General features: G+C 46.7%; 1 protein-coding gene across 2 annotated transcripts in view; it reads left to right on the top strand.

Moving 5' to 3' along the window:
- Positions 1 to 13,140, top strand: part of LOC111839553 (latent-transforming growth factor beta-binding protein 3-like) — a 51,638-nt gene that overhangs the window by 29,612 nt on the left and 8,886 nt on the right. For both annotated transcript variants that reach the window (XM_023803588.2, XM_023803589.2), the window contains exons 16-22: positions 2,271 to 2,393; positions 2,790 to 2,912; positions 3,402 to 3,521; positions 4,596 to 4,724; positions 5,004 to 5,174; positions 10,799 to 10,879; positions 12,505 to 12,633. In XM_023803588.2, coding sequence (XP_023659356.2) covers positions 2,271 to 2,393; positions 2,790 to 2,912; positions 3,402 to 3,521; positions 4,596 to 4,724; positions 5,004 to 5,174; positions 10,799 to 10,879; positions 12,505 to 12,633 — 876 coding nt within the window. The remainder of the gene's footprint in view (positions 1 to 2,270; positions 2,394 to 2,789; positions 2,913 to 3,401; positions 3,522 to 4,595; positions 4,725 to 5,003; positions 5,175 to 10,798; positions 10,880 to 12,504; positions 12,634 to 13,140) is intronic.

The raw sequence follows: 13,140 nt of genomic DNA, 5'->3' as shown, positions 1-13,140 counted from the left end.
TTTTTGGTTGCAGTCAGATTTTTTATAAAATTGAATTTCCCTTTGAGGGGACCAAAGAAATGGTCCCCACAATGTCAAAATAACAGGTTTTTATCACATTGCGGGGATGTTTGGTCCCCACAATGTAATACATACATAACATACACACACACACACACTTTTTGTGGGGACTTCCTGCTGCGGTTTATCATGCTAATGATCCTTTCTGTCCCCCAGAAACAAAAATCAATTTTCTTGTTTCCTAATAAAATACCTTATTCTCTGTAATTGTGTGTTAATGGGGTCATTACATTTTATTTCCTCTGGTGCTTAAATATAGTATTACTCAAGCTGGGCTTATTGGGGTGAGGAGAGTACGAGGACACAGCAGATCATATAACAAATGTACTTCATGGATAACGTCTTTAAAAGTAATACAGGCAGCCAGAGATTTGTTAAAATGAAATTATTTTTATATAACGCATGCAGCTGGCTAACCAATGTCACTAAATTGTTTGTATAGTATGAGTGTGCGCATATTTATGTGTGTAAAAGGTGGTAAAGTGGATGGGTCTTGTAAGATTTAAAATATGGCTATATAAATCATTCTTTTGACTAACTGACGAATTATGATTATGGAAAAAGAGAAAGCAGACTGCAATTCTCAGTATCAGCGCTAGTGTGAAAGAGTCAGTCTGCGTCAACGTGGGCCAATGAGAAGATTAATGAGGATCTACTGCCATCTGGTGGCTACTGCATGAACTGCGCTAACCGATATTAAATAGAGGTCATGTGTTCCTCGTGCTTTGGTGGTGAAGCGCACTGCTGTGTACACAGTGTGGGCAGCGCGCTGGCCCTGGGGGAGGGATGTGGGTTCACACAGGCTGAGCGTGTGAGTTTCTGTGTGTTTGTTTATATCCCCCCCTGTGTTTGCTTGGTTTTTTCTCTCTGCATCACCATCAAACCCCCCCCCCCCCCTCCCCCACCACACACAAACGTTTGTATTCATACCTTCGTGGGCATCGTCCATTCATTTCTAAGGGAAAACTCTAATCCTACCCATGAAAACCTTAACCGCCCCCCAGCCAGCCCTAACCTTAACCATTTTGATTGCAAATTTTGATTGCAGTCGCAGATTTTTATAACACTGAGTTTCCCCTCAATAAAATTGAGTTTTTACTGGAACAGAATAATCTGTGTGTCCCCCCCCCCCACAGTGAGACATACAGCTTGTTACTTTTATTACATTGTAAGGACATTTGTTCCCCACCTTGTAATACAAGGCACTGTGCAGAAGTCTTAGGCAGCCAAAGACAATGACGCTTAAATAATCTTTATGTTAGTGTCAAACTACGATGTTACGCCTTTCAAAGTGTGTCAGCTTGGCCACTTCAAAGCCTCTGCCAAAGTCACTGTGTTTGCAGCGACCATCTAATACACCCGTTTCTGACTGGACCACTAATGCACCTTTTTTAAATTAATTAAATTAAAGTTAGTGAAAAGGCTGAGGTGCCCCTGAGGAGAGGTTTGGGAAATTAAGCGATGTTCTAGCGATGTTCTAGCCATCCTGCCAGATACTTTCAGGAGAACAGAAGAAATTCTGACTAGTATGTCTTGTGTTGCTTGTAATTGCTAAATTGTGTTTTTTGTTCTGATCAGAAATGCACTTACTACTCAGCTAAATAACTTTAAACATTACTTTTGACTGACCAAGACTTTTGCACAGTACTGTATACAAACCCCCCTCCGCACACACACACACAAACACACACACACACACACACACACACACACACACGTAGGGTATACATATCCTTATGGGGACCGCTCATTCATTTCAATGGGAAAAATGCTAACGCTAACTATGACAACCTTAACCCCTACCCTGCCCTAACCATAACCATAAGTAACCTAACAAAATACAAAAGTTTTTGCATTTTTAGTTTTTTCATAGCAGTCACCGATTTTTATAAAATAGAGTTTTCCCTTATGGGGACCAGGAAACCGGTCCACATAAGGGGAAAAAAACGGATATTTATCACATTATGGGGACATTATGTACCCATAAGGATAGGTAAACCCGCTCACACACACACACACACACACACACAGACACACTTCTGCAATGACACTGGCCTTTGATTACTGATGGTACAGCCTGACATTTGCACAAGATCTTACCAAAACCCATTTGATTCACAGTGTCTTTCTCTTAAATCCACTGAGCAGGTTTGTCATTGCCCCTCCCATCCTCTCCTCTCTCCCCCCTCCCCACCCCTCCATCCCCTCAGACATTAACGAGTGCCAGAAGAGGGGGGTGTGCCCACACGGACGCTGCGAGAACCTTCCGGGAACGTACCGCTGTCTGTGCAAGGACGGCTTTCTGCCAGGGTCAGACGGCAGGAGCTGCCGAGGTCAGCTGGGCTGCCGATGACATCACCGCCCTAGAGTTCCTCGCGTTATTACAGACCTGCGCCCTCTCTGAGCCGCATGCCGCAAACATCCAGAGGGTGCCGGCAAGGCGGCGGCGGTCTGTGTGACGCATTCCGACTGATCTAAGTGATAGACAGGAAATCTCACGTAGTTGGTGGTCAAGTGTTTGGTTTAGTCTGACCAAGCCAGGGTTAGTCATTTACACAAAACACGAATAATAAGGCTGAAGAAGCTGGTGTCATGCGGTTCAGGAACAACCCGCAGTGATGCGAATAAAGACACGTAATCGCGTTCATATAGTCGCACCCTACTTGTGTGTCAGTCGGTGTGCCCTGTCATCTGATTGGTCAGCCTGTACTTTTGTCCCGCCCCCTTAGACATTGACGAATGCGAGGACAGCCGGCTGTGTTCCAACGGACGCTGTCTCAACACCGAGGGCTCCTTTGTATGCCAGTGCTACTCGGGGTACCAGCGGACCAAGGAGGGGAGCCACTGCGAAGGTCAGGAGTCGCAGTAACTGCGCATGTGCAGTGCCGCATGTGCAGTGCCGCATGCGATAGGACAGGGCCGCAAGGATCTGGTCCTCAAGGCTTTTGAAGTGGTTTAATTTACAGTACCAGTCAAAAGTCTGGACACACCTATTGAAAATTAGGGATGGACTTCCGCCAGATGTTTCGACAGATCGCTTGTGTTTCCGCCCTGCAGAAAGACCTGTTACTTGGCATCGACTGTAATTGCACTTTTGAACGTTCAGTGGTGCCCGCCACCATCACTAAAAGCAGTGTCCGTGTACTGCCCACCCCCCCACGCAGGCTGCGAGAGAGATCTCTCGCTTCTGGATTAAGAATAGCAAAAACGCAAGCAGACACATACACTCCCCCCCCCCCCCATAATGACTGAAGCGCTGTTTACTTTGCATTCCTTGGCAGCGAGGTAAGCGGTCGTCCTTATAACCTGCCTTTCACGGCTGCCCTCTGTGTTTCCGTTAGACATTAACGAATGCGAGCGGTCCTCCAAGTGCCTGTTTGGTCGCTGCGTCAACACCATGGGCTCGTACCGCTGCGAGTGCCAGAATGGCTTCATGCTGGTCAACGGGAGGCGCTGTCAAGGTACCGTGAGCCCTGCTCTGTAAGAGCTCGCTGCTTCGTGACCGTGAAAAGACCCAATGGACACGGGTGCAGGCTTGTGACCCCAAGTAAGGTTTGAAATGACCACCTTGCTCTCTAACATTAATACGATGGGTTACAGGTGTGCACAATGACTCATACCTCAAATTCCCCAGGGCCAATCCATTCAAATTTCGGGGCCCCTAAGCGAAATTTGAAATGGGACCCCATGCCCTAACAGACACCACACTCTGCACAATCCTGACCTCAGAATTCAAGGTGGCGTCAACAGAAATTTAAGCTGGCTCATTAAATCGGTCGCACACACAGTACTCTCCACTCAGTGTCCGTGGACGTGTCGCTATGGTGTTTTTATGTGCAAAATACCATGCAATGTATTGCTATCAACTGATATTGCTAACGGTGACTAGCAATTAATCTGGCTAGAACTGGGGCCCGTTTCAGAAAACAGGATTTCTTGCTTAGCCGGATAACTTCTTGGATTTATGGTAATCTGGGCTAAATGTAAGTGAACGGAGATGAAAGCCATTTACACCGGGGTAACATAGTCAGCTAAGCCAGCAGTCCTGCTGTTTGACACAGGCCCCTGGTACTGCTACCAGCTCCAACTTCTGACCTCTGAGGTAAATGTAATGCAGTATTAATGCCGTTTAATGACCCTCTATGACTCTTCATCACCCTTCAAGACTCATAATGACCCTTCATGACTCTTTATGGTCCTTAATAACTCTTCAGGTCCCAAAATGACCCCCGTAAGGATCCTAGTTAGCATCCCTTTCTGGCTCCCTTTGCAAGTACCTGCATGATTTTCACGCCTATTGGAGTCTAGTGCAGCGGCTCCTATAGACGTCTCTGATTTAGCATCCATGTTTACCCACTTGGCTATTAGCTATATAGCTGTTTGTATTACATATCCCCCTGAAGCCCCAGCTAAATTAGAAAAGGTAAATACGGCGGAGAGGGTGAGGAATCATTAGGGTTCCCGGTGAGATTGCCTCCCTGAGCCGTAACTCGATGCCGCTGACTCCTCCTTGCTCGGGTTCTCCTCGGGAACAGACATCGACGAGTGCGCCATGGACAGGAGCCTGTGTCAGCCCCACGGCGTGTGCGAGAACCGGCAGGGGGCCTACATATGCGTCTGCAACGAGGGCTACGTCAGCTCCGAGGACAAGCGTGGCTGCGAAGGTACGGAGAGGCCCTGGTTGCCGGTGACCATGTGACTGACCATAAATGACACGTAAATGATAGTGATGAACCATTTGCTATATTTTTTTTACCACACTAGATGGCGCTCTCTGTTCAAAAAAGGGTGCAAAGCATGTCCCAAAATAAACCAAGAGCACCATCTAGTGGGGTAAAAAAATACAGCAAATGGTTCATGAACTGTCATTTTGTCCATAACTAGTAAATAGCTTCACATCCAAAGAGCCATAACTTCTCCATTCTGCCCCTCCCCCCCTGTAGCGATAGAGGTGGACATAGACAACAAGAAGGAATGCTACCTGAACCTAGACGACACTGTGTTCTGCGACAGCGTGCTGGCCACCAACGTCACCAAGCAGGAGTGCTGTTGCTCCATCGGCGTTGGCTGGGGGGACCACTGTGAGATCTACCCCTGCCCCGTCTACCACTCCGGTACTGGACACTACAACAACAACAACAAATTTATTTTTGTATAGCGCATTATCACAACATTACATTGTCCCAAAGCGCTTTACAGCATCCCCACCCAAAGCCCCCAGTGAGTAAGCCATAGGCGACAGTGGCAAGGAAAAACTCCCTAGAAGGAAGAAACCTTGGGAGGGACCAGACTCAAAGGGGGAGCCCATCCTCCAGGGGCCGGCAGGGAGAGTCAAATACAGTGTAGTCTGAAACACAAACGCAGAGTAGGGGGGAGATGACAAGCCGGTGCCAACACTTCCTCCAATCGCCAGGCAGCCAGAAGGCAGGGAGCGGGTCGTACAAGGAAGATGACACTGGCAGAACGGCGAGCTGGATGCACGGTCGTCATTGGCAGTGGCGACGTCACATGTTGCAGGGTGTGCTGGACATCTTGATAGAGTGAAGGCTCCAGGTAGCACCACCCAGGAGAAGGTGGTGGAAATAAATGCAATTAGTCAAAGTAAGGGAGACTATAGGCAGTGCTAAAAGTTAGATGAGTGCAATATGAAGTGCAATGCTCCGGCAGATATGGCTATGGCAGCATAAGTAGGAGGGAGAGGCAGGTGGGAATGCAGGCATGGGGAGTCCCTGAAATGTCAGCACTCCAATCCCACAAGCAATTGTGAAGCTAGAGTGACAGCACTGTCAATTCAGTTTATCCAAAGCCAATGGCACCGATCCCCACCCAGCTCTACACCTCACACTATAGGTTTAACTGGGAGTGAGAAGCTAGCTAGAACTAGTGTCCCTATAAGCTAAACTAAAAAGGTGTGTTTTTAGTCTAGACTTGAACATTGAAAGTGAGCCTGAAACCCGCACATCCGGTGGAAGACCGTTCCACAGCTGAGGAGCTCTATAGGAGAAAGCTCTGCAGCCTGCCGTAGATCTTTCTACCCTAGGTACTAACAGATATCCCGCACCTTGAGATCGAAGCAAGCGTGGGGGATTGTATGTGGTCAGCAGATTATTAAGGTAGTCTGGTGCAAGGCCATTCAGTGCTTTATAGGTTAACAGCAGTATTTTATAGTCAATCCGAGACTTAACTGGTAACCAATGAAGGGAGGATAAGACTGGTGTGATGTGATCAAATTTTTTAGTGTTTGTGAGAACCCTGGCTGCTGCATTTTGTACCAGCTGAAGTTTATTTAAGGAACCAGACGGGCAACCAGAAAGGAGGGCATTACAGTAGTCTAGTCTGGTAGTTACGAAGGCATGTATTAATTTTTCTGCATCACGAAGTGAGAGCATCTTACGAAGCTTGGCTATGTTTCGTAGATGATAAAACGCAGTTCTAGTTATACTTCTTATGTGAGCATCAAAACATAGATCTGAATCTACTAGAAGACCAAGATTTCTAACCACTGTGTTAGGTTGTGTAGGAAGGCCACTAATGCTGAGGTGGTGAAACTTATTTCTTGCAGCCTTGGGACCAATCACCAGTACTTCTGTTTTTTCTGTGTTTAACATTAGAAAATTTTTTTGCCATCCAGCACCGAATATCTAACAGACAATCTTCTAACCGAGATAGGAGTGATGTATCATCAGGGTTAACAGATATATATAACTGTGTATCATCTGCATAACAATGAAACCCAACACCATGTTTTCTAATAATGTTACCAAGCGGTAGCATGTATAGTGTAAACAGTAGTGGGCCCAGTACTGATCCCTGTGGGACACCGTATGTGACTTTGGTGGCCTTGGATGATTCGTTGTTCACATGTGCATACTGATAGCGATCAGTTAAATATGAGCGGAACCAAGAGAGTGCTGTCCCTGTAATGCCAACTACACCTTCTAACCGGTCCAAGAGGATATTATGGTCCACAGTATCAAATGCTGCAGTTAAATCTAGTAATACCAACAGCGATATCAAGCCACGGTCAGAAGCCGTAAGTAAATCATTCATTACTTTGACTAGAGCAGTTTCTGTGCTATGGTTTGGTCTAAAGCCAGACTGATATAATTCATTAGTATTATTTTTTTGTAGGAAAGTATACAACTGACGAACTACAACCTTTTCCATGATCTTTGAAATGAAAGGAAGATTTGAGATTGGTCTATAGTTTCCTAAAACACTAGGGTCAAGATTTGGTTTCTTTAGAACGGGTCTAATAACAGCCAATTTAAAAGGTTTAGGAACATATCCAAGCTTAAGAGAAGAGTTTAACACATTTAACAGGGTATTGCTAATCTGTGGTGCGATTTCCTTGAAAAATTTTGTAGGAATTGGGTCTATGAGGCTTGTAGAGGATTTACAGGAGGAAATTAAGCTCAGGAGTTCTGGGTGTTTTATAGGAATGAAAGATTCAAAAGTCTCATTATTGATAGGCATAAGACTAGCAGGAGTCTGGCAGTCATAGGTAGCTAAGGATGTGCACTGGATGGTCTGTCTAATCTTAGTTATTTTACCATTAAAGAATGTAATAAAGTCATTACTCTTAAGAGATTGTGGGACTTGCGAGTTTAATGGAGAATTCTGTGTTAACCTAGCCACGGATTCAAATAGGAATTTTGAATTGTTTTTGTTCCCGTCTATTAATCTGGAGAGATACACAGACCTAGCAGTCACTAGTGCTTGTCTGTATTTAGACAGGCTCTCTTTCCATGCAGATTTGAAAACTTCTAGTTTAGTTGAGCGCCATTTGCGCTCTAGCTTGCGTGATGCCTGTTTGAGTTCACGTGTATGATCAGAGTACCAGGGGGCAGGTTTCTTATCTCTATGGTTTATTTTCTTAAGTGGAGCTACAAGATCTAGTGTGCTACGAAGGGATTTATCCATGTTTGCAGTCGCCTGTTCAAGTTCATTTATACACGATACTTCAGATGTAAGGCTGAAGGACTGTGGAAGTTGTTTCATAAATGTTGTTGTAGTTAGTGAGGCAATGGAACGTCTGATTCTGTACTTTGGAGCTGCGGTCAACGGGAGGCTATACTGGATTTCAAACGTTAACAAGTAATGATCAGAGAGAAGGGGACTCTGAGGCATAATAGATACATGTTCCACCAAGATGCCATGACTAATAATCAAATCAAGGGTATGGTTACAGGCATGAGTAGGCCCGACTACATTCTGACATACACCTAGAGAGTCAAGAATAGCTGTAAACGCTATTTTTAAAGGATCACTATCTTTCTCCATATGAATGTTAAAATCACCCACAATAACAGCTTTGTCAGTACTGACCACCAGGTTAGTTAAAAAATCAGCGAACTCCTTAAGAAAATTACTGTACGGCCCAGGTGGTCTATAAACAATAACAATGGTGATTTGGGGTGAAGAGGAAGAAAGAGATGAGCCAGCAAGACTAAGAACAAGAGTTTCAAATGTGCTGAAACTAAGACCACATTTCTCAGTCACTCCTAGGCTGGATTGAAAAATTGCAGCAACACCACCACCTTTGCGATTTGGTCGAGGGTTATGCTTGTAACTGTATTCAGCTGGAGTAGATTCATTCAGTGCCATGAATTCATTTGGTTTAAGCCAGGTCTCCGTGAGGCATATGGCACCAAGACTAAAATCAGTAATTATTTCATTTATTAATAGTGCCTTAGGAGCCAGTGATCTTACATTCATAAGTCCAAGTTTCAGTTTAAGCCCAGCATCACAGCTGTTTTCTAGTAACGGATTCATTGTAATTTTTATTAAGTTATTATGGCACACACTACGGTGGAATCGGCTTCCATGATTAAAAACGCGGGGAACAGACACAGTCTCAATAAAATGAACCCTAGGTGACGACTCTAGGCGACTAGCAGGCGGTCGGTTATGCCGGTTTGCCTGCCGCCTGGGCTTGGCTCTAGTTAGTCAGCGATTTGTCTGGAGACTATGAGCTATGCTTTTAGACAAGAGGTCAGCACCAGCCCGCGAGGGGTGAATACCGTCCCTCTTCAAAAGCCCAGGCCTACCCCAAAACATCCGCCAGTTGTCAATATAACCCACACCATTTATCGGGCACCATTCCGACAGCCAGCGATGTAGCGACGATAATCTGCTGTACATTTCATCGCCACGTCTAGCAGGGATAGGGCCAGAGCACGTTACTGACACACACATCTTCTTCGCAAGGTTGCACACCTCTATAAAATTTGATTTCGTGATCTCCGATTGCCTCAATCGGACATCATTAGTGCCGACGTGGATAATAATGTTAGAGTATTTACGTTTACTTTTAGCCAGCACTTTTAAGTTTGCCGAGATGTCGGTCGCTCTGGCACCAGGGAGACAATTAACTATGGTCGCTGGAGTCGCTACTCTCACGTTTCTTAGAATAGAGTCGCCTATTACTAGAGCACTTTCAACAGGTGTCTCAGCGGGAGTTTCACTGAGTGGGGAGAACCTGTTGGAAACGCGAATGGGCGAATGGTGCCGGTGTGAATTTTGGTTGGATTTACGACTATGCCGCCGGGTCGTCACCCACTCGCCTTGCTGCGTAGGCTCTGCTGCCGGAGCGGGGGGAGACTGAATACCTATGGCGGACGTATCCGGAGCCGCTAACACTGAATCAATAAAGCTCTCCGTTTCCTGAATGTCCCGTAACGTCCGGATACGTCCCTCTAAAACTACAATCTTCTCCGTCAGCCTAGCTACTAACTGACACTTCTCACAGGTAAACGTACCGCTAATAACCGGAGAAGAATAACTAAACATATTGCACTCAGAACACGGAACAGGAGACATGATGTTGTACTTACGTGAAACGGTAAGTTCTAAAGCTGGAAGCACCTTTTTGATTGAATGGAGATCGTGGGTCGGTGCTTGCGAAGGTGATTAATCCGTAGGGGTTTGGAGAATTATCAGAAGACTATTAAGCTTGTAAGGATTTTTATTTTTATTTTTTCCGATGACTTAATTCTAATTACTGGTACTGAGGCTGGGATACTAAAAGATGGTAGAACGTTTTGTCTTTTCCAGAGAATCCTCAAACAGAAGGCGGGGCTAGTCTCAGGGGACCAGACCTTACCAAAGCAAAGCACACTAGGGGATTCTGGGTACTGGGTGGGGTTTGTGCTCAGTTTCTTCATATCCAGGATGCAGTTCTATTGGCTGAAAGTTTCTCTGGCTGAAAGTATCTGTTCAGCAGATAAATAAGAAGACGCTCTTCCTGCCTCAGTTAAGTACGGCACAGCACGCTCTGTTCCTTAGATCCCACCTCAGTGTACCCCCGCGAGGACAGTTCAGCATCATTTCTGGTTTGTTAAATAGCCTGAAGATGTAATCCAATCCTGCGAATGACTGCTTCTTAGCCTCCACCCACGAGAGCCGTGGGCTGCTGTTACTGAGCCAAGAACAGGAACTGTGATCGGGTCGTGTCCCGGTTCTGATTCTAATTAGATCCATTAGTGCCTAAAGGAAGAAACTTAACAAGGAATTAAAGGACGTTATAATAAGCCAGATCGATTTCCTTTTACGTGGTTGGATTAGGAGTGCAGTTGTAATTATGAGCATAAATCTTTTCTTATTTTTTAATGTCATGTGATCAGGCTGTTAATAAATACAAAATGGGGTGCTGGGAAGGGCGCTATTCTCGTTAGGCCGGCGTGGGCCGGAATGTGACTCATCACCGCTGACGGATGGTGTCGGTCTGTCCCCGCAGCGGAGTTCCACTCTCTGTGCCCCATCGGGAGGGGATTCTACCATGAGGAACGCATGACGGAGTACGGCCTGGCTATGCGAGGTAAGTCCGGCCGAATCGGCGGGGGATGTGAGGGGGTCTGGCCGGGCGTGTAGTCAGCGGCCTTAGATTGTAACCTGCAACTGTGAGTTCAAAAATGGTGTGATGTCATAGGGACTGTGATGTCATAATGACTGCTGTGTAAAAATGTACCATGTGATTTATTATTGTTATTAGTGATCAAATGTTATCTAGGATTGATGTTATTTTTTACAGTCACTGTCATTAGTCTTTATGTAGGGAAATGCCCAGTGAATTGGGGGAATTTAATGTATATGCTTACCCAGGGGCCTCTGCTAAAAAGGGCCCCTACTCAATCAAAAACTTCTACTTTGCCATCTTACCTCTAGCACCCCCCTTCCTCCCATGGGGGGCAGTCGTAGAGGGGCCTCTGACTATGTTAATGTGCCTCTGGCAGTGAATGTGCTGCCCCCCAAAGGCAAAACAGAGTAACTACTTTGACACTGAAAAGAGCCTTCACAGGGTTGTGACTCCTTCACAGGGTTGTGACTCCTTCACAGGGCTGTAACTGTCCACTGTACACCTTCATGTGTGGTGGGTAGGTAGGTGGTAGTGTTTCCTTCAAAACCAAGCATTGTTGAACTAAGATTTTTTCTTTCACAAGACAAAGACTAAGAGAACCGATTTCTGCCATAATTCAATCTTGATCAAATACAGTGCTAAATCTGTCTACAGCAGTATGTGCTGCTTTAATCTAAGTACGACGCCCAAACTGGTATTAAACTGGGGAGCCACAGAAAGCTGGCTAGAAGTGGTTAGTCTGAGCTTCAGTCTGGGCCTGTAGCCTGACCTGTAGCCTGACCTGTACATGTATTTCTGTTCATCGGGGTGCCCCTCTGACCATGGTAATGCAGTGTACTAATGGTAAAATGCTCCCAGGTCAGATGAAGATACGACAGATTTATTCACCAAAGCTGCTGTTATGCTGTTTTACATATTAACTCAGTGTTTCCCAATCCGGTCCTTGGGGACCCACAACCGGTCCACGTTTTTGCTCCCTCCCAGCTCCCTGCCAAACAGTCCGCGCTTTTGTGGATTGGGAAACGCTGTATTAATTTCAGCCTGCCGCCGCTTCTGAAGTACCACACGAGGGGCCTTCGCTGTTTGCAAAGTGGAGCGTGCATTTAGGCGCGCGCCTGTCGTGCTAACGACCTCCTCGGCCAATCGCAAAGCTGCAAATGACCACTTAATGTGACGATGCGAAACCTCGTCTGTAATTATGCCTTGTTCACCCTGTAATTACTTAGCAAAACCGCAGCGTGCTGCTTTGCCTGCTATAGTTTGCTTAGTGCAGCTGTGTGGCTCAGCGGGTACCTGCCTGTCACCATGAGGTTGCCGGTTCGAAATCCACACTCGGATAATGTGATTGGCTGGAAGTTGTGATAGTGGATTTGAGCCCATGCTCTCTGTGATCAGCTCTAGGTCACAGCGATCGCTGACTCTGGATTATTAGACAGCTAGTGATTAATAGAGGCCAGATTCTGGTTACAGATTTTGACCCGATATTAAGGTTATGTACTTCAGTCGTTTCCCATATGATCGCCAAGGTCGCTGGCATCGCCACAGCGATCACAGATTGTCACGGTTCGTTCCCCCATCTCTCTCAGACATCGACGAGTGCGTCCTGTTCTCCAGCGAGATCTGCAAGGAGGGCCGCTGCATGAACACGCAGCCCGGGTACGAGTGCTACTGCCAGCAGGGCTTCTACTACGACAGCGTCCTCCTGGAGTGCATTGGTAAAGTACCTTGTCACTGGGGGGCGGGGTTAGAAGCGGGGTTAGAGGCGGGGTTATCCCACCCACCTTTCCTGGAGTGCATTGGTAAAGGGCCTTGTCACCGGGGGGCGGGGTTAGAGGCGGGGTTATCCCACCCACCTTTCCTGGAGTGCATTGGTAAAGGGACTTGTCACCGGGGGGCGGGGTTAGAGGCGGGGTTATCCCACCCACCTTTCCTGGAGTGCATTGGTAAAGGGTCTTGTCACTGGGGGGCGGGGTTAGAGGCGGGGTTATCCCACCCACCTTTCCTGGAGTGCATTGGTAAAGGGACTTGTCACCGGGGGGCGGGGTTAGAGGCGGGGTTATCCCACCCACCTTTCCTGGAGTGCATTGGTAAAGGGTCTTGTCACTGGGGGGCGGGGTTAGAGGCGGGGTTATCCCACCCACCTTTCCTGGAGTGCATTGGTAAAGGGACTTGTCACCGGGGGGCGGGGTTAGAGGCGGGGTTATCCCACCCACCTTTCCTGG

This window comes from Paramormyrops kingsleyae, chromosome 24 (genome assembly GCF_048594095.1).
Source record: "Paramormyrops kingsleyae isolate MSU_618 chromosome 24, PKINGS_0.4, whole genome shotgun sequence".
Taxonomy (NCBI): domain Eukaryota; kingdom Metazoa; phylum Chordata; class Actinopteri; order Osteoglossiformes; family Mormyridae; genus Paramormyrops; species Paramormyrops kingsleyae.
This window is presented reverse-complemented; position numbering and strand designations above follow the sequence as displayed.